The 24,521-nt window shown below is 35.6% G+C and overlaps 1 protein-coding gene and 1 long non-coding RNA gene across 2 annotated transcripts; both read right to left on the bottom strand.

The window, feature by feature from the left end:
• Positions 1 to 447: 447 nt before the first annotated feature.
• Positions 448 to 16,469, bottom strand: LOC136834898 (uncharacterized). Its single transcript, XR_010851915.1, has 3 exons — positions 16,310 to 16,469; positions 11,174 to 11,481; positions 448 to 1,735 (listed from the first exon to the last, which is right to left on the bottom strand). It is a non-coding gene; the product is annotated as an uncharacterized lncRNA (long non-coding RNA).
• Positions 16,470 to 22,118: 5,649 nt separating this feature from the next.
• LOC136834622 (mucin-2-like) lies at positions 22,119 to 24,146 on the bottom strand. Its single transcript, XM_067097201.1, has one exon. It carries the CDS (start codon positions 24,144 to 24,146, stop codon positions 22,119 to 22,121), a length of 2,028 nt encoding a protein of 675 aa, XP_066953302.1.
• Positions 24,147 to 24,521: the final 375 nt, after the last annotated feature.

Below are 24,521 nucleotides of genomic sequence, written 5' to 3'. Positions count from 1 at the left end.
GGAAATCTTCCAATTGTTAGGCTGTAGATATGAAATTTCCTTAGTAAGCCTGTTTGGCAATCTTATATCACTTAAAAAAAAAGTGTGTGCGTGAGACTTAATAAATCAGCTACCGATAATTTTGGCTGTTCGAAGTTTTTATCAAGTGCAATTATATAGTCTTCATTAGGGGGAGTGATATTGTAGCTGTTGGGTGTAACCGTTGTTTCATTTTCATGAAATTTGGCTTATCAGTTTTGTGTGTCCAGATAATTATTATTCTGTATATAAAACTGGCAAAATCAGGTAGGTGTATGTTCTCGAAAACTTTTTGTTGTGCTGTCAAGGGTGCAAAACAAAACCTTGTTTTGTTTAATCTCCCTACTGATCAAACCTGTAATCAGTTAATTAGCATTTCCAAGTCTTTCTCTTCTAAAGCTGTTTTGAAGGAGGAATAATACTTCAATCCTAGCAATATTTTTATATATTTGTTAGGAATACTTTCTTTTTGTGAGTATAAACTTTTTGCATCCACTGTCTCAACAGTTGAGTTCAACTAACATATGAACATAATTTCATGTAAGAAATATTGGAATGATTGACTGATAAGGTGTAAACAGAACTTGTGATAATAGTTAGTAGCCAAAATTTGCTGATAGTTTAGACATCCTTATGTTAGTGGTTGTCTTTCTCTCTCTCTCTCTCTCTTTTTACAGGGCAATCCGTAGTATGTTGTGGTTCTCGTTTGTTTGGGAAGCATCTTAAAATTATGTCAAGTATGATTAGAGTATTTTTCTTATTTTTTACGTAAACAATAACTATGCTTCAGGGTGCAGTTTTGCATGGTTTCCACATGCCTAAAACACATTTTATTTAATTTTATTACTTGCCTGAGAGTCCCTTTGAACTGGTATAATTGTTTTAGTGTGGTAGTTTGATTTTATGGGTCTTTTAGTTTTGAGGTGCTTTGTAAACTGAAAATACTGCTGCAAACATGTTTCAGTTGAAGGAACCATCAAGATGTTGGGAAATTTTGGACATTTTAAATCCGTAAATGAAATATGATTTACTTTTGGAAAAAACTGCTATGAAGGGAAGTATGTATATGATGAACAGGAAAATGGAATTTGTAAACTTTTATATCTGCTGGAAGTGTAGTCAACTTGATGGAAGCTGTGTGAAATGAGTGCTTATGTGTGATATTTTAAATTGCAATAAAGCCTGAACATTTTATAACAATTTTTACCTGTGCCAAAATTCTTATTGCTTCACATTTATGAAGGCTATTGCTGTTGAGTGTCATATTCAGCAATGTTCAAATATTTTCCATTTATGATGAAAAAGCCTTTTTACCATTGGTACGTTTTACAAGATATACAGCAGCTTTATTTTGAGACATCCTGTGATTAACATCAGTGTAGCATGTACTTTTATAATAAAATCTTTTGTGGAGTAACATGTAATAGGAATTTATAGTCTAAGAAAGCCTTTCTTTTTTATTGTCATCACTTAAAAGCCATTATTCAGTCACCAAGGTACCAGAAGGGTATTCGTACGCTAAGCAGTTTTCTTCTTGCAGCTTACCAATTAAAAGAGCTAGGAGTTTATGACATACCAGACTAGAGGTTTCACAAACATTTTGGTGTACTAATAAATTTCCACATCCACTGCACCTCTTTGGTAGTGCCATCGATAGAATGGGACGTGGAGATAAAAAGGGCTTCTTAAATTGCTGTTATCAATGCTGTTATATAACCTGGAAATAGAAGAAAAAGGTGATTTGAAAATAACTGTTGTCAAATGTATTTTTACCACTACCAGATAATAGTTTAGATTATATATAAACGATAGTAACATGTTGCAATGATCTTGTCTCAATGAAACATTCCTATACTGTAAATGTATTGTTGGGTGTAATTGTAAATGGTCCGTTCAGTTACTCTTCTTAAAGGTGAAAATTCAGGATTAGTTTCATAGAAGTTACTATTTTCTTACAACAGATGGATTGGAAATAGTAACAGCAATAAAACCTTTTACTGTGGTTAAAAACTGATTGAAAATAACAAATTTGACAACTGTCCTATAATAGTTTAAGTGTAGCACTGTATTTATGGAGAAATTTCTTTATGTATATTTCAACAATTTCCCCTTGAATAAAGGATGGATTTTTTTCATGTTTAGTACTTACAGTGGAAATATTTATGCCTAAATGTACAGAATTAAATGTCTACTGAAGTCTTTTGCATTGCTGAGATTTTTTTGTGGTACTGCTGCACAAATAACGTTTCACAAAGAAGTAATGATACTGATTGAGACAGACCTTTATTTTACTTCCTTCATTTCCAGATAAATGTTAGGCAACATAAGATTTTCTTCATGAACTTCAAGGAATGCTTGTAATAGTCAGTAATGACTGATTCCAGAGCCGTACAAAATATTGGTTGATTGTTCATATGACAAGCGCATGAAGTGAAGCTAGGCATTTATCAGAGGAAATAATTTATGTTGAATCATCTCAGGGCCTTTTGAGGCATTGGGCAATGCAGAAATGGGAAAATGTGTAAGACTTTCAAAACATCAACCCTACAGCATTATAACTACAATTAACCCTTTGAGATTCCAGAATTACTAATGTTATCAATTACTGAAAACTTATTTTAAATTTATTTTTACGGTAGTTCAGAATTAGCAAAGAAATAGCAGTAAAAAGTCAAAAGGATGAGGTGAAGCAAGCCACAATTTGTTTATGGATGACATCATTTGCCACCATCAGATTCTGAAGGGTTGACAATTTACAGGACTGTAAATGATGTCATAAAAATCTCAAAGGGTTAAAACTACAAGTGTTTCCCCAGTAAAAGCTGAATGATTCAGCTCTTAGCTGGATATGACATGTTAAGTTCACTGGAGTTTGAATGATAAGGGTTAAAACTGCAAGTGTTTCCCCAGTAAAAGCTGAGTGATTCAGCTCTTAGCTGGATATGACGTGTTAAGTTCATTGGCGTTTGAATGATAAGTCCCTGTACCGTATTTGTGAAAGTACTGGATGGAAGCAACATTTCATGTAGCCTCTCTCTGGCATATAACTTATGGTATTACAGCCACATATTTAATGTACATTACTCCTTTCCAGCATACCACAACTATATAAAGGTGAAGATGAAAAACCATTACTGTACTATAAATGTAGGCTGTTTTGGCGTGCCAAAGTTTTCAGTAACAAGCTGCCTTGTTTGGAACTTCTCATTGTTCATCTTCAGAAAAATTTTGTAAAGCCACACCTCTCTTGTTGCACATGATTTCAAACTCTGAATTGTTTGCGCATGAGTATGGTGTGAGATGTGCTTTGTTTCAAGGAGGTTCTAGGTAAATTTAAAGTGAATTATGGGAGCTGTCCTCTACATTTCAATTGTTAAGAATTATTATTGTACAATCTTACCTGAGCTGTTCGTTTAAATCTCTTCTAAATTTATAGTGATAAAAGTATACTGACAGGTAAATGACATGACAGCAACTGGCAATTCTTTCACATTTTTTTTTTCTTTAGGTTTTGAAACAATTTTTTCTAAAGGAATTTTTTTGTAGAGACTTACATATGAGATAACCATCAGAACTAGTGGGTGATGACGTCTTTCTGTTAAACAGTACACATTCTAATCTGGACGGGAATTTTAGCATTGAGGTACATTGCAGATTAATTTCAATGTACCACATACCTTCATTGAAGAAAGGAGATACTGTAATAATTGTCATGTTATTAGGTTATATTACAAAGGAGATACTGTAATAATTGTCATGTTAGGTTATATTAAATGTATTGTTTATGGATATAAGAAGTGTTCTTTACATATACTTGCTAGTGGCGATAAACTACATTACTAATTTATTTTCTTGTTTACATTTTTAACGTGCTCATAGGACACAAAACTGTGCTGGTTTACATTAGATTTGAGCCACAAGGGAAGAGAAGGTTTGAGGATTCTCCTTTCTTTTTATTATATAAATTTATTTGCAAGTAAACAATGAAGAGTGTACGACATGGTTAAAATGTATGTAGGCAAGCACATTGTGGAAACATCTGCAGAAGAGTGATTAAACAATCTGAGTTGATGATCATTTACCAAGATCGAAGTGTGTAAATATGACACCATATATGTGGAGGAGATGACAGATGTAAATAGAAAGAGTGAAAGGAAAGAGCTAGTCACAGCTGTATATAGAACTTAAGAGTCCTCTTTTCATGTGGAACATTATATACGTATGTTGCTATTTATATATTTAATTGTTTTTCATGCATGAAATGAGAGAATGTTCTTACTAATGGTGTTAAAAGAACTACTATAATAAAGTGCAGAGAGGCACAGTTTGAAAACTGACGTGTATCCTTACAATTGCTGTACATTGTGTGCTTTCGATATAAAGTGAATGAACTGTTATGTAAAATGAATCACACCCATGGAAGACAATTATTTCATTTTTGTTTCCACAGTTACATTTATGTTATCTAAATATGGAATATTTATATTAAGGTTATCACAATCACTAAAAATATTCAGGTATTGTATTATTTCGTGCAATAACTGTGAATTATGATTTCATTCATTATCACCCAGCAATGCCTTATGAATCCTTCACAAAGCTGGTAGTGAATTTGTAGTAGCTTTTGATAAAAGTACCGGCTATGAATGTGGTGCCGTCCCTCTTTGGGAATGTATATCAAAGTAGATGTGTTATTCTTTGGAAGTATGTTCCCTGAATCATTGGTCTGTACTGGAACCACCCACCCCTTTGTTCTGCTGGGAAATTCTTCCCTCCCCCTACCCCCCCCAAAAAAAACTACAATGGAATCAATCCTTTAATAATTGTAAAACAATGTACTTATGGCTATTTGTTGGTAAATAGTGGCTTTTCAGGAACAGTGAACACAAAACTTTACGGCAATTTAAGGAAGTTTGCACCAAGAAGACAATTACACCTTCATGTAAGTTTATGATTCTGCCTTGTGATATATATACTTTTTATTCTCTGAAGAATGCTTGATAATCGTGCATTATAAAGTTGCTTGGATTATTTGGTTAACAAGCTTGACAACAGTAAAACAGTCTGATAAGGTATCGGCAAGATGGTCAGTGCAAAGCTGACTTTCTGTAGATAGGGCTTAGACCAAACTATGTCTTTCTGGAATCTGGATCTTGTACAGGATAAAATTCTAGACTTTTAATGCTCTATGAGATGGCTCTGTAAAGTGCTATAGTTTCGCTGTTTGTTGCTCCATATTCATGGCCATTTCCTTCAGAAAACGTATACATTTTTTGTCCCACTTTCCATTATTATGCTTCATTTTGGTCAACTTTTAGCGGGAATGTTGACAATAAACGTAACTGTATCTCAGAAGGTTTAATGATTCTTTACTTGGATCATTAAAGATTTATGTTGCTGTAATTTGATGTTGTACAGTAAACAACTTTTTGTCTGTTGAATTATCTTGACGTCACTTTCGTGATTACAGAGCTTTTGTCATTCTTGCATATTCATGCCACTTCACTCATAGAGCTTTATTAACCCAGAATGTATGGCTTAAGTGTGTTAGTAAAGAATTCAAGTTAAACATTTTCATTTTTACTATGTAGCAGTTTTAATGTCGGTTACCCAATTATGTGTTGAAAAATGTCGCTGGACTTGAAGTCAGATGTATCAGTTTCATGTTTTTATACTGCACAATGAAGATCACTATGGAAAGAAACCCTTTTGTATGTGTTCTAGTTTATCACAACTTATTGCTGTTCACATGAGTGTTTTATGATTAAGCAAGTACATTGGTTGGTGTTCATAGACAGATTTAGAATGTTTTATTTTTTTAATGTAAAGTATTCCTAAAACTTTTTCACTTGGATGTTCATGTAAATAAAAGGCTTCATGCTTTAAAGGTAAATGTTACTATATTATGTACAAGTGGGAAAACTTGGTGAAAAGACTGTTCTATAATTAAATGGTAATTATGTAAACTGCAATTTACTGTTCATGTTTTACTTTACACTTGGAAGTGAATGATTGTGATAATGAAGTGGGCAGGCTTTTTAGATATGCCAGTAATAGAAGTGGTGAAAGAGATCCGTTAGTGTACAGAAAAAATAATCCCTATAATTTTCAGACTACCCTCAAATCCTCCTCGTTTGCTTCACGAATTGTACATAAATATGTTTTTTCCATTTTTTATGATTTTGGGGAGCTGGAGTGTGTTTGCATCTCATTAACACTTAGAAGAATAAGTGCACTGAAGTGCTGACTTATGCAAACAATTAATTCTGTGTATGTTGCCATCTGCCCACATAGTCCCATCCATGTTTACACAGAATGCAGGTTAAATCATTAACAGTTGAAACATATTTTATGTAAATGTCCAAATATTTAATTTCAAATAGGTTTTGGAAACAGAGTAGGGAAATTTCATCCAAATCTTCATTTCCAACATATTCAGTCATAAAATTTTACAGCACTGCTGTTTTCAATATAGAATGAAATCTAAATTTTATAATCAAGAACAAAGCATTTCAATTCAGTGGTGGTTCAAATAATTTTTAATAATAAAAATAAAACCATACGAGAACTGAGAATGTTGACTTATTTGGACTGAACTATTTAGTAATACTTCTAATACAGTAAAATTTATATACCACTGGGATTAAGAATTATTTAATAACCATGAAAATGTCTCACCCATGGCGAGGGGCAAAAGTTTCCCTAATGGGGTTGTGGGTAAGAAAGTGAGCTTTTCAGACTTTGTAATAGCAAACAAACATTGTCAGAAACTGTTCATGTTGCGATTAGAAAGTGTTTTACCTAAAATATATTTTTGTGTAGTTTGGGAAAACCCTGCAAAGTATTATGTTATCTTTTGTACCTATCTTTTTGAATGTTTCTTTGTATATACTGTACAATATATTATACCCTTTAGTCATGTTTTCACACATATTGTAACTATTGTATCATAATTACTTTGTCTTTCATTTACGATTTTTGGTTGGTACCTTGCTATGCCATTTGCTTTTTGTGTACCGTACTCTTTTGGGATGCATATCAACTTTTTCTTCATTTCTCAGACTGTAGATTAATGGTATTGTGCACCTCTTCAGTCAACCTATGTGAAGCTTCTGTTTCAGTAAGCTACCATACACCTTAACATCGTTTTACCATTGCAGGTGGATGGGAAATTCTGTAGTTTTATAAATGGCAACGTTATTTTTATTTCTGCTTCGGCCTATTTTAAAGGTATTTTTATCCAAGAGGAAAATTGTGATAAATTGTCCAGTCATTCTAAGGTGACTTGTACAATTCAAACTAGTTGAATCCTTTATAGTTTTCAGGGGCATGGAATATTACCTGGATATTTTTTTTTTTTTTTTTTTGAGTTCTTTTGCAAAGTTAGTGCGGTTTTTCTCGTAAATGCCATTTTAATCAAAATAGATACACTGGGACATGACATAGAACATCATATCATATATATATATGCCATATATACTTATGAATTAGAGCATATAGCTTAATGTTCACATTCCATAGCTGTCAAGTGGTGTGGATGTGTCTTCATAGATTTATGTGTGGGTGCCATACGCACATATTACAGCTTCCTCGAGAAACACTCGAGGAGCTTGTTGCTTTTATACACTTAAAATATATATTAGGAAAATTTTTAGCATTTTATTCCTGCATCCTTTTGATCACTGTTATGAAACTGAATTTTGGTGGGTCACTAAAAGTGAAGGAGTTGAAGCAATTGAAAATTGTAACAAAGAAGCCAGAGTTGTAATCTGGAGTACAGATCAACCACAGGTAATCATGATTAAAGAAACTATAGACATTGAAATAAAAATAAAAGACCATACAGTACTACTAAAAACGATTAATAATACTAAATGGGAGGCACATTATATAGATGATTATAGTGAAAATGTTCCATTTATTATTATTATTATTATTTATAAGATGAAATCTATTCATATGGAACAATGCCCTTGACTTGAAATTCAAGCTTCCAAAGAATATGGTGTTCGTTACGAAGATAAAAAAAGGAGGTAATGCAAAATACATAAAGAAGAGATCCCACTTATTAAAAAAGAAATAAATAATATATACATAAAAATGTATCAAAATGCAAGGAGAACAGTGTTAAGGTAATAATTCATTACATCTTCACTTGAACTTCTGAAGTTCCAATTGCACGACATCCTCTGGGAGGTTGTTCCAGAGTCCAGCACTGTGAGGAATAAAGGACCTCTGGACTGGAGATGTCTGACAGTGAGGCACATTTACTGCATACTGGTGCTCCTGTTCAGTGAATCTGGTCGCTCTTGGCTGGTAAATGGGATCGGGGATCAATTGTAAATGTGAAAGATCCCTGTCGAAATACAACTTATGAAAAAGTCCCAAACAAGAGACCATCCATCGATGTTCCACGTCATAACTATGTATCAGGAGACAAAAACCTACCAACACAAACCACACTTTCTAAAAAGATAAATCTCTGGCAGAAGCAGACGCCCACACCGGAGGACAGTACAGTATTCTAGTAAAGGAAGCAACAATGAACTCAAAACAGGTTGCATTGATTTTATCAGTTACTGTATAAATATATGAGGTCTTACGAACAATACTTAACTTTCGTGCAGCATTTGCTGAAACTTTCATTAGATGTTTCTCAAAAGTTAGACACGCATCAAAAGCTACACCTAGAACAGTTAAAGCCTCAGACTCGTTCAGCAAAGTTCCATCCACCTGAAGGGGAGGATGGGGTGGGAAATCTGTATGAGATCTGCTAATCAAAAGTCTTTTGTTTTACTGGAGCTCAGCGTCATACCTCACCAATTACACCATTCACTGGTCCAGCCCATGTCCCGACTGAGGCTGAGAGCAGCTTCATTTCTCATAAGTGGAGACTTGACTACACCCACAAGTGTTACCTGATTGGCATACTGAACAATCTTGTTTTCCAGGCCAACAACCATATCACTTGTATACACTAAAAATAACAGTGGACGAAGTACACTACCTTGTGGAACTCCAGACAAATAGGTCACTTGAAGTAATCCTAAAACATATCCACCCACTCCAAAATGCTGAAATTTATAAATAAGTGCCTTGTGATTCACTAAATCTAAAGCAGTAATAAAATCTACTTCAATTACTCTGCACTCAAAATCCTTATCATGTTCCCTTGCAAACAGCAAGTCAAGTCGAAAAGAGCATCGCAGGTACCAAACTGCTTACTACATGCATATTGACTATCAACTAACAATCCTTTAGATTCTACATACTGTACTTATATAGTGGCTTAAAAATAAGTTTTTCTGCAACTTTGGAGAGCACAGGGAGAACAGAAATTGGCCTGTAGTTACTGCAATCTGCAGATATGCCGCTCTGTGGAACAGGCACTGTACAGAAGATGCTAATATGTTCTAGAGGAAGTGTCCAGATGTGATTTCGTCGAGATCCGAATCAATTTTTCCCATAAGAAATAACTGAAAATGGATTAATCCATTCTTGACCACCAGTCATTACCCTAACCTTGCCTTTTTATACAAAACATTACTTATAAATTACAATTAAATAAGTTCAGAGTTAAATACTTACTGTATTAGACGCACTTTTTTCATTTTTAAAATGTATGCTGTATCAAAAAAACCAGTGGGAACAACGCCAACTAGCAGCAGCTGACTGAAACACCTTTGTTTACAAACATCATGTGATTCATCGGGTCGGACTGCGGTTGTTCGAGCTCAAGATGCAAAATTACTCAAAATTTCGTGTTGAAATCCGATTATGTTGAGTTCTGATACGGTCGAGGACAGGGGTTCTACTTCTTACTAAGCCTGTGCTAATCTGCAAAGGTACTATGTTGCCATAAAATCTATACAATCTCCTTTTCTTGGGAGACAGCACACTAGAAACTCTCTTAAAAGCCAAAGGGAAGAAACCACCAGGATCTCCTCCACCCTAGCTATCACGATTACCCAGATTTTTTTAACATCCCTGGAGCAAAAGGCAAATGTTGTAAGAATAGGTTCAGGATGACAAGTACCAGGGAGAGAGGCATCCTCAGCTGACTGCTTAGCTGATGAAGCAGTTTAGCCTTTTCCCTAGGGCCTGTATCCAATTTACCATAATCTGTTAGCAGGATGAAGGCACTTTCCTGATAATCCACCAAGCAACTTTTGCTTTCAATCAGCCTCTCCTGCACAGTTTTCGAAAAAACAGGAAAGTGAATGAAAAAGAGTATAAATGCCTGATTGTACCCTCAGGCGAGAGAACTCAAACCCAAGACCATGGAAGGTCACAGTACAATGGCTATGGCACCGTCAAAGGTTGGAGAACGGGGTTTAAATTCAGAGTAACCTCTTGGAAGGGTTGCCTACCAAGGCTAAATGGTTCCTTCTACCTACTGGTTTGATTTTGAAGTGCCCTTCTCCTAAAAGAGTTGCCTGCCAAGGCTATAGAGTCTTTTCTACACTAGCTCATGTAAGCAGGGACATCACACCCTGAAATGAATATTGCTTAGAAAAGCCCCATTAACCAACTACCTTAGAATTAACAGTAATATTCTGTATCTGGATTAGCCTTGTACAACTAAGGCCTGGATCATGTAAATTTCCAGATGTGATAAAAAAAAATTATAGATGTAAAACAGCAACTTTGTACCCTTACTACCCCACCCTGTCAATGCCAAATAACCGATATACTAAACATGCTTAGAAACAACCACCAACACACATTAAACTGAAAACTAGGAGTTAAACCAAAATTTACCTTATTTTCCCATATCTGTCACAAGATGGTACAGTGTATACATAACTAAGTGCTTGTACACAGCACACAATATGGTAAGCACTGTAAATATGGTACAGTACATTATACTACTGCACTGTAGAATATTTTTGTGAAACATTATTAGCATTTTTTCTATGCAGTCTTTTGAAAATACAATAATGTCTACATAAAATATAAAATAAAAAATAAAGGCTACAAAAAAGAAGCAAAACTTTTTCTCTCTTACCCAGACACAATATGATGACTATACTGTAAGAACAATACACCACTGTACTACACGGGCAACACTTGTACTTTCTTTTTTGCCTACAAACACACAAAAAATAAAATTACTTGAAAAATAAAAACAAAGCTTTGTTCCTCTCTCGCTTACCTGCTTGTGACGCTGAAACTGCGTATGATAGCTTCCTGTATCTATCATGGCCCAGCTGATCCTTTGGCCTAGATACTGCTCTGGGATGGAGAAAGGGAGGAAAGGAGAGTCCACAGAAAGATTTACACCACGCAAAAGTACTCAGGCAATATATTTGATCAGTCCAGAGTTGAGTGTCTATACATATATCTTGTTCAGCAGCCACCACAGGACCTAGTAAGCAGGCATCCAGGGACTTCTGGGCAATGTCCCATAGGTAGAAATGAGGTTAAGGTTGTCTACCCACATGAGACATGTGCCCTCAATACCTGGAAAAATACAAAACAAAAAATTATAAAAATGAAGAATAAAAGAAAAAAGTTATAAGAAGACACTCACATTAACATTTTAGTTGTCAAATCCTTTAAAGTATGGTATGGCAGTGGTTTGTGGGTCATCTGCATCATCAGCTGTAGAGGGTACAGGTAATGAAGTTGACAGCAAGGTGTTAGAGTAGAGGTCCTGGTAGGAACTTCAAGAAGTATCTCGTTAGTGTGGTCTGCTGCGAACTTTCTTTGTCCTTATAAAGTTCATGATAGCATCGAAAAATTGCCATTGCACTTTCTTAAACAGATTAACATTCAGGTCCGTATTCTCAAGTCCTAAATAATGCCACCCAATTTCAAGAAGACATCAGTCAAACCCTTTATAGAGAACCTCTTTTATACAACAGTCCCACACTTTCCTCTTCTACCTCTTTCCAGTACTGCTGTTCTTCAATTCAATTGAATCTTTGTTTGATACCTCTCCCTCGACATACTCTTCTAATTCTTCAGTACCTTGCACTTAAAAATTTGAATCAAGATTATTAGAAAGTTCCAAAGTTTTCTTTATCTATCACATGAATATGTTCATCTTGGTTAAACCTTCAAAACTTAAGAAACGTTTTAGACACTTTTCCCCTCATTCCTCACATAAACTTTTCTCACACTCCCAAAGGGTTACCTCCCTACTTTTCTGTTGCTGTTACAGCTTTGGAAAAAGCTGTGTGCGCAGAGTACACTTTAAAAATAGCCATAGCCTAGTCTACTGGCTGTAATAAAGCAGTTTTAATCTTAGGTAGCTACACTACCATTAGCCTACATCCAGGTATAGATAATCAAGATCCTGGGCATTATGAAGCAAGACGATAATTTTAAAGGGGGATGGCATTTACCAGACAAAAATTCTTGACCAAGGACATGAAGAAGTTTATGAATTACTCTTCAAATAAATCGTGCATCATCCATGTTTTGCTACTATTTGCAAGGCAGTAAACAGGCAGTGTGTGTGCTTCAGTGTTCATGGGTTTGCAGAGCGATGGATGAGAGACGCTTGAACTTGAACCCAATGACATTTCCTCACAACAGCAATGTGACCATGTCCTTGAAAGCCTTGAAACCGGGCAATGTTTTAGCCTCTTTATGTAAGAAGGTCCTTTCAGGCATTCTTTTCCAAAAGAGTTGTTTCATCAACATTGAAGATCAATTCCAGAGAGTAGCCACCTTTCTAAATGATTTAATGAAATCCACCACCAAATCATATAGGCTACAAACACCACCGTACTCACGAGCTTTCAACTTACAAACATTCAGAGATACAATCAAATGGGATCACAAATTAAAATTGTGTTCAGAACTCTCCTCTTTGCCACCCGTAAGTTCAAATTTTGTTCTGTGCACCTATTCTATAAAATACAGTACTGTATGTACAGTGAATTGTGTTTATGATGAAAAATGTACAGTACTGTATTGACTTTTATGTCGTAAATGTTTCTGTCGACTATTTGGTTAGGCTTGAATTCTTAAAAGGCTCATCAACATTCTTTTTCATTACTGGTCATCAAACCATATCGCCAATAATTTATCTATTTCATGAATGATGCCCTTCCTCTGCCTAGTTATTACGGCTTTAAATCTTGTTTATGCTTATACTGCTTCTTTCACTCTACTTTTATCCTTCAAGATCATCGAAACAGTTGTTTGCATAAATTCCAAGTCATGCGCTATCGCTCTGTTTCTTGACACTTCCTCCAGGGTAAGTAATGCTCTTCTTTTTTACCATATTGTAAATAGGGTGTACAACACAGCACAAATTATAGACGAACACTAGTAAAACCATACTCGGTTTCACCGCGCTTACAGCACCATAAGGTGCCATTTACTCCCATTATTATTATGATGTTCCATTTTACAGCATATTTTGGGTTACAGCACTCTGCCATGAACAGATCCCCTGCTGTAAACCAGGGACTGCCTGTACCTGTGCCTAGTGAAAGCTACAATACTGAAAAAAGGTCTTAAAAACCACATTTTGAGTGACTAAAGTGCTTTGGTGCAAAAAAATTCACAAGATGAGCAAATGAATCAGAACATTCAAAGATGTAGTTTACAGAAGTAAAACGACCTCTGTTGACAGGTCATAAACATTCAGATTTTGCATGAATCATTCATTCATAATGCTGGTATGGAAGGTCTTGGTTGCGAGGCTAACGATCTTCTGACCCTAGGCACTAAGAGAACCTTTAACTGTTGGTTCCTATTCAAAAGTGAACTTCTTACCAAGAATTATCACAACCCTCTATGACTGTGCCTCAAAGTATGTAAGGTGACGGAGTTTATGACACCAACTTGCAAAAGATATCGAAGTGATGAACTAAAATGCAATATCCCTCATGCAGCCCTTATAACCCCATCTAAAAATTTAAGAAGGGGGTGTAGCATAGGATAATGTTCCATGTTTTGAAGAAAAGCCATACTCCTGAGCAATAACAAAGTAAAGAAATGAACAAATAAATGAATTCATTTTATAACCAATGAGGTTAAGTGGAAGTAATTATACCTCCCTAGGCTATACCTTTCAAGGGGAGTGCTCTGACAAATGTATACATCGTCAATGGCTATGAATTTGTATAACCTAGTTTCATTAATGTCCATGGAATTACGTATGAGCATGTATCACAAAAATGACATTTAAAACTAACTTAGTACAGCAATTTGAAACTACTGCCTCTATAAGAGAGTAATCCTTTTGTAAAATGAAGAGAAATAAACCTTGTATTCAAATTAATAGCTGAAAATGGGAAGAAACAAGTAGATAAGGTAATGTATCATGGGAATGCAAAGAGTACAAATCATGAAAATCAAAATGGCCCAAAACTTTTCTTGATGTGGCGTACATGACCACCAAATTCATGGTCCTAACATTGTATTTTGATTTGTGATTGGCCATACCTTAAAGGATCTGACCTAATGCTACATTTATTTGTGCTATCAGTCAACTGTGACATTGCTTAATGCATTGAAAATGCTAAGGAGTACACATTCTGAACTCCTATCTTCAAAGACGTTAGATATAATTCCTACTGTCTCATTCTCTCAGGCACTCCTTTTGTTACTGTCGTTTTCATGGGTGCTAAGGTGATTACACCCTTAAGTAAAGCCCCCTGCCCTTCCTCAGCCTTCAGAGAAGCTAAGGTGCTATAATTACGCAGATCATCGCCCACCTTCCTCCCTCGTGACCCCGTATTTTCAGAGCTGTCACGGTACGCCGGCTCGCCTAACCTCCATTGTGAAACTGCTCTTGAAGATCAATTAAGATTGTAATGTACAAATAAGGTACCTGGCTGCAATTAACTATCATATAAGTTGGAGGGAAAATGTTATGTTAAACCATTATATATTGGAGTTGGACTTCAGAATATAATTTTCATTTGTTTTAATACGCTTTTGAACGTTTCTCACATTTGTTTCATTAGCGACTGGCCTAACCAACTACTGCACACCTAACTTAACCTAGGATGCCACGTCATTCTCCTAGTGAAAAAAATTCCATAACTTATCTTCGCATGAATATGAATAAGAACTATCAGTGGGATTACTGTCCATGTATTTCAACGGCTTTGTACTTTCTCACACCCAAAAACCCTGCTCTCCCACTGTGGTTCCCTGAATTATAGGATATATGCTAAAGGTGGTGTCTACTCTACCTAAAATTACTAATTTTTTTTAGCAAAACTAATGTCAGAAACATTCAAAGCAAACATTAAAATATGGGACAATATTAGGCCTACTTTTATGTCCAAAATGCAACAGGCCTACTAACGGATTAAAGCGAAATGATACCAAGTTATAATAACAAAAATCAGTAATTTCATGTTCAATGGCATTCAAGAGTTAAACAAAATGGCAGGATCCTGCATATACAGTACAATAGAAATAACACATCTACACTACAGGACCTATTAGGATTAATTAGCCTAGGCTAAGCCTATGGCCATTTCTGGCATGAAAAAATTTTAATTTTTTTTTATTAAAAATAGGCCTATAAAATTAGGCTCGGCCAAGCACTGGGACCCATGAGGTTACTTTGCGACCTAAATAACGTGGAATCGGTTGTTAGGAGAGGGTGAAGGAAAGTACGATGGGAAAGAAAATGCGAACCGCGGTACGCTGAATGAAACGAAAGGGGTTGCACCTAGGCCTATGGGCTGAAGGGACACTGCAAAGGCCCTGACGTGGTGCCTACAGTGTACTGCAGGGGGGACACTGACAGCAATAGGTTGGTCCCCCTGAGTGAATAACATTTTTGCTTGCATTATATTTCTCAGACTGTTTATGTAGTGATTTTTTTTTCTTCATCTGGAAAGTGTTACTGGACGCAGCGTTCATTAGATTAGGCCTAGATGATGACGTCACAGTCTTCGTCGGAGCAGGCCTGCATAAAGATAGTTATTACATGTGGCAAGTTATCTGGCAAAGTAGGTTGGAAAGAACCTTTCGAATGGCATTAGTAGCAGATACCATATCAATATGCATTTTCATAATTTTTTTTTTTAGAATACGAAAAGAATATTCGATACCTGTCCAGTTATGGAGCATAGGCCTACGTCAATGTGGTTTGCAAGTAACTTTTAAAAATTATCAAACTATTTAAAATATATTAAGTTTAACTCTTTTACCCATGATAACGTTAGCCTAAGTTACGGTTGTCAGAATATAAAACACAGAATAAATATTTATTGAAAATTAAAAGCAAGACACAGACGTAACAACTTAGGCCTAGTGATCATTTAGGCCTACCTCACTTATGACATGTAAATGTGTAATTGACACTTACAGTTTATTCCCTCATTTATTTTGCGTTCTGCACTTACACCTGCCTTCTTTTTTCCGTCGGAGAATTTTGATTTTGACGTTATTTTGAAGCACATCATCACATGACACATTAAATCCGGCTCAGGAATTCCCGCCAGATGGCGCCGGCAGTTGATGGTCTCGTTCTTTGGGCATCATTGTTTGATTGTCGTTGAAATTATCACATATTCAGGCATATTCATATCAAATTATAATATTGTATATTTATAAATAATTTTATTAAAACTCTGTTTTATATAATGCCTACAGGAGTAACATTTTTTGCCTTTTCGGTTTCGGTTGTGATACGTGACAAAATTAAATCCTAAACGTTTCTAATGGATGGAATTATTTCCAGAATGTTTTTACTGGTGAACACTAACAGCACATTCATATCAAATTATAATATTGCATATTAATATACATTTATCTTGGAACTGCGTGTTATATGATAACCACAGAAGTAATATGCTGTACTTTTTCGGTAGTGGTAATTAACAAATTAAACGCTAAACGTTTCCAATGGATGGAAATATTTCCAATTTGTTTTTACTGGAAACACTAACAGCACATTCACATCAAATTATAATCTTCTTCTTTTAACGTGCTTTTTTCCCATTTTTTGTATATTGCATATTAATAAACATCTATCTTGGAACTATGTGTTATATCATAGCTACATGAGTAACATACTGTACTTTTTCGGATGTGATAATTAATAAATTAAATGCTAAACGTTCCTAATGGATGGAATTATTTCCACCTTAGTTTTACAGGTAAACATCATATAAATCTGCTGGGAGTCTCAATTTCCTTTTCGTTTTTTCATATTCACTTTTTTTTTTAACTTCAGGTGATATTTTACTTTGCAGCTGACACGTAATTTTTTAATATAAAATGATGAAATGAGATAATTTAAAATTACTTAATATACGCTGCAAAAGATCCCAGATTTGATAAAAATGCAAATTAGTTCCTTGAATATATATATATATATATATATATATATATATATATATATATATATATATATATATATATATATATATATATATATATCATCAACTCCTGAGTTAGCCATGACAAAACAGTCTGTTTTCCATATAACGCAATAAAGGGTAGTAGGCCTACATACAAAATGCATTATAGTAAGGTTTTATTGACAATTTTTAAACTGATATGATGAAAATAGTAAAGAACGAAGAGTAATCGAGTGGTCGACGGTCCTTTCCCTTTAATAACTGTGACGTGAAGCAAGGAATCTGGAGATTTCTGGTATTATACAAAAGTGAAGACCTTACCTGTGAAGCCGGCCTAATGTGTGCCTCATAACATATTAAGCTTGCACTTTTTACAGCATAGACTGGCATTAACTCAAGGTATTAACCCCACTGAGTTTATATAACCTGCAAATGAATATAGTTTGCTGCTAATACGAAAAATATATAAATATTGACCGAATTTTTTTGTTTGTTATACCTTATCACTAATAAATGTCAAAATATATATAGGAGGATTCATGTAGAATTGCCAACTTATAGATGAAACAAGCCGTCCTGAGACCTCTGGAAATATACGATATAGTTTTTATTGATGTTGCTTTTAAATAAACTTCCAGGAATATTTTCAACCAAGGTCTTTATATCCGTATTACTGTCAGAACACGTACCATAGTAATATATTACTTCTCGAAGAAGTCAGCGACCAACCAAAGTCGATAACCTGCTAGGTACTTTGTGGTTCCGTAAATGACAATAGCAACTTAGGTAAAATTAAATATATTTACATATTTTCATTGGAAATAAGCAACGGTACATGTTTTCATGTGATACTCTGATGTAAAAAAAAAAAAATTATTGAATTTTCGAGAAGTAATGTATACTGAATCAAGATTGCTGCTGACATTTTGTGTACAAAAGTTAGTTCTGTTAATATTTCGGCTAGGTATTCGCCATATGAGAGGCGAATTTTTGTAATTTCGCTTTTTCGATCAGAAGAATTTTGTGGTCTGTCTAGCATTATGCAACGAAATCTGGATGCATAAGGATATATTTTGGTTGTAAATGACTCCGCAATATTAATAAATGATCAGTATCGACGTAGCTTTAGTTAACTAAGAATTAAACAGCCAAATTGCCAATTGGAGTTAACTACATTGTTTTAGTCAAACAATCAGACTATTTCCCAACCTGTTTTATCATTATATTTTTTATTGTTTATTGTTTTTTATGACAGTCAGTTCATTGTTTTTGAAGATATAATGCAATAAGTGTATAGGAATCTTCAATGCAAAATACATTGCAACGTGTTTTATTAGTATATACTTACACTAACGCAGAAATACACAGATTACGTAAGTGTACCTGAGATAGTTAAACGACGTAATGGCCAATCGAATGGTTGGCGGTCCTTCCCCTACCTACGAAGCCGGTTGGTTTTAGTTCCACAGTGACCGATAGATGGCATCTGCTTGCAGGTTTTAATGCTTACGTGACTACTTTTAACAAGAGGGAAGGAAGTCTTCTGAGTTTTGCATGAACTGGCATTGTTGCTGTAAGTATCAATCTAATTTTGTTCATGATAAGCCATGGATAGATGTTTTGACCCAATTTATACACTACGTAGAAATAAATGTCTTTTATTGCTTGAATGACAAAATGCATCTTTCGCGTTGATCGATTTTTTTGACCTTGGTGATGTATGTGAGGTTCTTATTGCAAGAGTCCCATTTGTTTTATCTTGCTCTTAATGAATGAAGCAGCCATTTCATGTTGAGATATGTGTAGGAGAAGGATTCAGTATGTATTGACAAATTGCACATTAAACTATCCGTCCAAATTAGGTTATTTTTAGACCTTTGGAAATGTGGTATGGTTTTTATTAATGTTGCAGCTTTGATAAACTCCCATAAATACCTTTGATGGAGGTCTTTATACCTGTGTTACTACCAGAACACAGATGAAGAGACAGTCTTGATTGGTTTATGTATATATGACACTGGCTGGGAACAATATCTATATGAATTGATAATTGATGGGAAACTATTTAATCCTGCAATTACGATCATTACGCAGGTATTGCTGCTAAGGATAAATGAGTTTCAGGAAGACGCAATATCCGGTACATAAATTATAAGCATTCTGTAATTCATAACTCTGACAAATTGTCAGTAAAGGTCTGTTTGGATTATTGAATTCCTTCCAGTTTTCCGAAATAATTGTTTAAAATCTGGTCCCTGATATTCTCATTATTTCTCTGTCTTTCCATTTACTAATAGATAAGGGGTATTATTTCCATGGAAGTTTGCCATTCAACTTTTCAATCTGTTTGTTGCATTACTTGCTTTCTTTATGTGTGGTAATTGGTAGACTGAATGATGCAATGACAGGCAGTGATAGACTGAATGATGCAATGCAAAGCTGATAGATGCGTTGGTAGACTGAATGATGCAACGAAAGCCTGAATGATGCAGTGGTAAACTGAATGATGCAATGAAAGGCTGACTGATGCACTGGTAGACTTAATGATGCAACGAAAGGCTGACTGATACGCTGGTAGACTTAATGATGCAATGAAAACCTATATGATGCAATTAAAGACTGACTGATGCATTGGTAGACTTAATGATGCAGTGGAATCCTGAATGATACAATGAAAGGTCAATGATAAACTGAATGATCCAATGAAAGGCTGAATGATGCACTGATAGACTGAGGGGTGCAAAGGAAGGTTGAATGATTTATTGATAGAGTGAATGATTCAATGAAAGGTTGAATGATGCAAAGAAAGGTTGAGTGGCACAATGAAAGGTTGAATGATGCAAAGAAAGGTTGAATGGCACAATGAAAGGTTGAATGATGCAATGAAAGGTTGAATGATGTAAAGAAAGCCTGAATGATGCAATGAAAGGTTGAATGATGTAAAGAAAGGCTGAATGATGCAATGAAAGGTTGGATGATGCAATGAAAGGTTAAATGATGCAAAGAAAGTTTAAATGGTACAATGTAAGGTTGAATGACACAGTGAAAGGTTGAGTGATGTAATGAAAGGTTGAATGATACAATAAAAAGCTGAAAGATGCAATGAAACGTTAGGCGATGCACTGATGGACTGAATGATGCAAAGAAAGACTGAATAACGCATTGATAGACTGAATGATGCAAAGAAAGGCTGAATAACGCACTGATAGTCTGAAAGATGCAAAGAAAGGCTGAATAACGCATTGATAGACTGAATGATGCAGCGGAAGACGAAACGATGCATCCACCTTTTGGGAGGTGAATTTTGCACAGCAAATGTGCACATCAGCATTCACTTAGGTTACGAAAAAGGGACAAACTCCATGAATAAATCAACGTTTTAAAAGATCAAAATTTTATTGTTTTTTATTTCGAATTCAGAAGAATACTTTTACAAATGAACAGAATAAAATAGGTCAATTTCTCTCTTGTGTTTTGTTAATTCCTCGCACGCAAACATACATGTCAGCTCACTTAGTTTACGTATATAATGTTTATAAGAAAACTCTCTCTCGCTCTCCCTCTCACATACATTTACTTTCACTCTATATATAAAAAATCTATGAAATAAGAGAATATCATTCGATGACAAAAATGCGTACAATCTATTTATATTTTTTTTTAAAATTAAAGTTACCAAAATATATGTAATAAACCAAATACATTTTACATTTTCCTCCTCTTAATTAAGCTGAATATATTACCTGAAAGCTTTGAGGTATTTGAATTACCTTTCCATCTCCATAAGAAAACCGGGTGATATTACCTATATATCAGTTCTCTGGTCCATTTTCGTTGGTGGGGATGTTACCTATCCAGCGGCACCTCTCTGGTCTAATTCACTAGAGAAGACTTCATGTTATGACCTTCACATCAGACTTACTGAGAAAGTTATTGTCTTTATAAAGGCTCCTCTCGTGTCCAGGCGCAGGCGTTGTTTTCCTGTGCCTCCTAAATGGATGTATTGCACATCGATGAATACAGTCGATTGTTGGAGGTCAGAGTCTGGGCTGAAGTTTCTTTATTGACTTTTATCGTTATTTAGCGTTTGTGTCCACTTTTTAGATTATTTTCTTCATCTTTTTCGTCTGTATTCTTTGGTATATTTTGTAGTAAATTCCACCTCCAGGCATTGAGTCTCTCCTACTTCCTTATTCCAATGTGCTGCCTATTGTCATTACTGAGACTATGTTCCATTTTTTTAATCAGTCATTCTGTGTTTTATTATTAGTCATGATTCCCGTCATTTCCCTCCTTGAATATATCTGGACTTTATTGTTGACCGTCTTTTGTTATGTAATTATGAATTAAGATGTAATTTACTTTTAAATATAAAGATAATTTTTAACAGTTTGTTCATGAAGTTTATCATGATTACACAAGTTCCTGTCCAGTCAAAATTGACGGGGATATTTTTGTGTAATGCATCCAGTGCTGTTATGTTATTCTTCATCTTATTGGTTAAGATTTTGTTATTATTAAACGCTGAGTTAAATACCCGTAAGCTATCTGTGTTACTGAAGAAAAACACATATTACGTGTGGCATAGTTGAAGGTCTGATTTTTCGAATTATGAATAATGTGGTGTAAGCTTTGTGACTGCATTTGCACTTTCAGTTTGGTGTTTTATGTTCACATCTCAGTATTCAACCAAGAAGTACTTTGGTGTGCTTAAATTTTTTCTCGTCCTGGTTGAAGGGATGTAAGGTTCCTGGTCTCAGCTTTGTACTCAACGTTCCAAAGTTTTGAAGAAATACGAATTAGGAATAAACACTAAAGATCGTCCACTACCTTCACATCAGCCAGAGATATGAAAAGTGACGCTGGGGTGACTGAAGACTCTGTCAGTCTGCCAAATCTTCTGTGGGGGCTGATTGGGATGAAAGTTGGTCTCGTCCTCTTAGTCGTCGTCTTAATTTGTGAAGTACTTGTAGTCACCTGAGTGGTCGCAACACTTGTGGTTGTTGAGGTAGTTGCCTGAAGAAGAGGAGTCGTCATTGGTGATATCTGAGGTGTAGTCTCTGAAGGTGGAGCTGAGGGGGCTGTTTGTGACTGGAAAGTTGAAGGTAACTCTGTGGGTGCCTCTGTGAGAAACGGTGACACTGTGGGTTGGCTGGTCGTTGGAAGAGGTGTTACTGGATCAGACGTTCGTGGAGTAGTCGCTGTCGAAGTTTCTGTTATATGAGATACTGTTATTAAAAGAGTCTGAGTCTCAGAGTCTAAATATGGTGTTAGCGGTGAAGTTATGGATGGCGACGTAGAAGGAGGCATCGTTGTTTCAGTCAAGCTTTCCATTGTCTCTGTGTAAGTGTGGTCTGGGTCAGTTTCAGTTGTTAAATCTGTTGTTAGAAAGTGTGGAGAACTTGGAGAAGCATCTTCACTGGTAACTGAAGTAGCAGCATCTGTTACAATGTCTGTCAAGAGTACGGTAGACTCATTCTCTCTCACAGTTTCGGATGTTGCAGTCCCATCTGTTGCAGTTGGAGCTTCTGTATAATCTGAAGGTGATTCCTCTGTAAAAGTAACCAGGACAGTAAATTCAGCCGGTGCTGAAGTCCACTGTGAATGAATATCATCTGTTGTAGAGACAACAGAGTCAGAGGATGAATATTCATCTGAGTAAAAGGTTTCAGCTGCTGTTGTCAAGCTGTCTGTTATCATGCTACCGGTGTGGGTTGTTAACGAGTCATCATTCTGGCTTACAGAAGTCACATAAGTAGGTCCAGAAGTGAATGTGGTTTCAGCTGTTGTTATGTCTGTTGAAGTCTGTGGTTCTGTGGTAGATACTGGTTCCACTGTAGTTGGAGCTTCTGTATAATCTGAAAGTGATTCCTCTGTAAAAGTAACCAGGACAGTAAATTCAGTCGGTGCTGAAGTCCACTGTGAATGAATATCATCTGTTGTAGAGACAACAGAGTCAAAGGATGAATATTCATCTGAGTACAAGGTTTCAGCTACTGTTGTCAAGCTGTCTGTTATCATGCTACCAGTGTGGGTTGTTAAGGAGTCATCATTCTGGCTTACAGAAGTCACATAAGTAGGTCCAGAAGTGAGTATAGTTTTAGCTGTTGCCATGTCTGTTGAAGTCTGTGGTTCTGTGGTAGATACTGGTTCCACTGTTGGAATTTCTGTGGTTACTGGACTGTCCGACTGAATTTCAGATTCATCAGAAAATAACGTGTCACTCTGTCTTGTCAGTTCTGTTGTAAAAATGTCATATTCAGTGAAATCAGTAGCATCTGTTTTTGTACCTGGTAACAAACTTGTACTGGTAGGTTGTGTAGTGCTCATAATTGTACTGGTGGGAGGTAGAGTGGTCATAAACGAAGAACTGAGTAGGTGTTCTTCTGCTGATGGCAACTTAGTTGTGTCAGATTGAGGTGGGGATTCTGAAGGAGAACTTTCCCCATCGTCTTCTAAAGTGGAAAGGCTAGATGTTTCTTCCACAATCTCAAATTCTGGAAGAGTTGACATGTTGGTAACAGGAGTGTTTGTTTTCTCTGGGGATGTGGATACATCAGGCACAGTAAGAAGACTTACTGTGGTAGTTGCATGATCTATAAACATATCTATGGCTGTGGATGTCCTTGCAGAGGTTGAGGTAGTTGTATGCTGACTGGTTATTTCAGAAGTTGTGAGGTAATTTGTCACATCTTTATCTGTTTCCTCTGTCGTTGCATTTTGTGTTGTAAAATATGTGATGACATCATTAAGTGTTATTTGGTTCATTGGGGTTGAGGTCGTCGCTTTGTCTGTTGTGAGGATTGTGGTGGTGTATGTGGTGAAGTCTTTTGTTGGCATAGGTGATGAGGGTAGTCGGTTGAGAAACTGTCAATGCAAAATAAAGAATACATCAATATTATAAAAGGAATAAGTCTGGTCACTGATAAAGTTGGCAGTTTATGTTGTTTATATTTAGATAATTATGTTATGCTTTCTTGGCATTAATGCCAAGTTAGGTATATTAAATTAGAAAATTTGAAAGCTCCCAGAAATGTACAGCTAATATAGGCTCTAAATAAAAGCAGTTTTGTAAATAGAAAAAATCTTAGTTTCAGTTGGATAAAAAGCCTCTTACTGTTACTTAATTTATATTTCAGTTTCATTGAGGAGTCCTGGACATGGGTTTCCATGCCTTCAGAGGTACCAGTAAAGGGCAATGCACCTTTTGCTGCC

The sequence above is a fragment of the Macrobrachium rosenbergii genome, chromosome 54 (genome assembly GCF_040412425.1).
Source record: "Macrobrachium rosenbergii isolate ZJJX-2024 chromosome 54, ASM4041242v1, whole genome shotgun sequence".
NCBI lineage: Eukaryota > Metazoa > Arthropoda > Malacostraca > Decapoda > Palaemonidae > Macrobrachium > Macrobrachium rosenbergii.
This window is presented reverse-complemented; position numbering and strand designations above follow the sequence as displayed.

Excerpts from the sequence above, each read along its gene's own strand:
- LOC136834622 (XM_067097201.1), bottom strand. The coding sequence starts at position 24,146 with ATGCCAACAAAAGACTTCACCACATACACCACCACAATCCTCACAACA.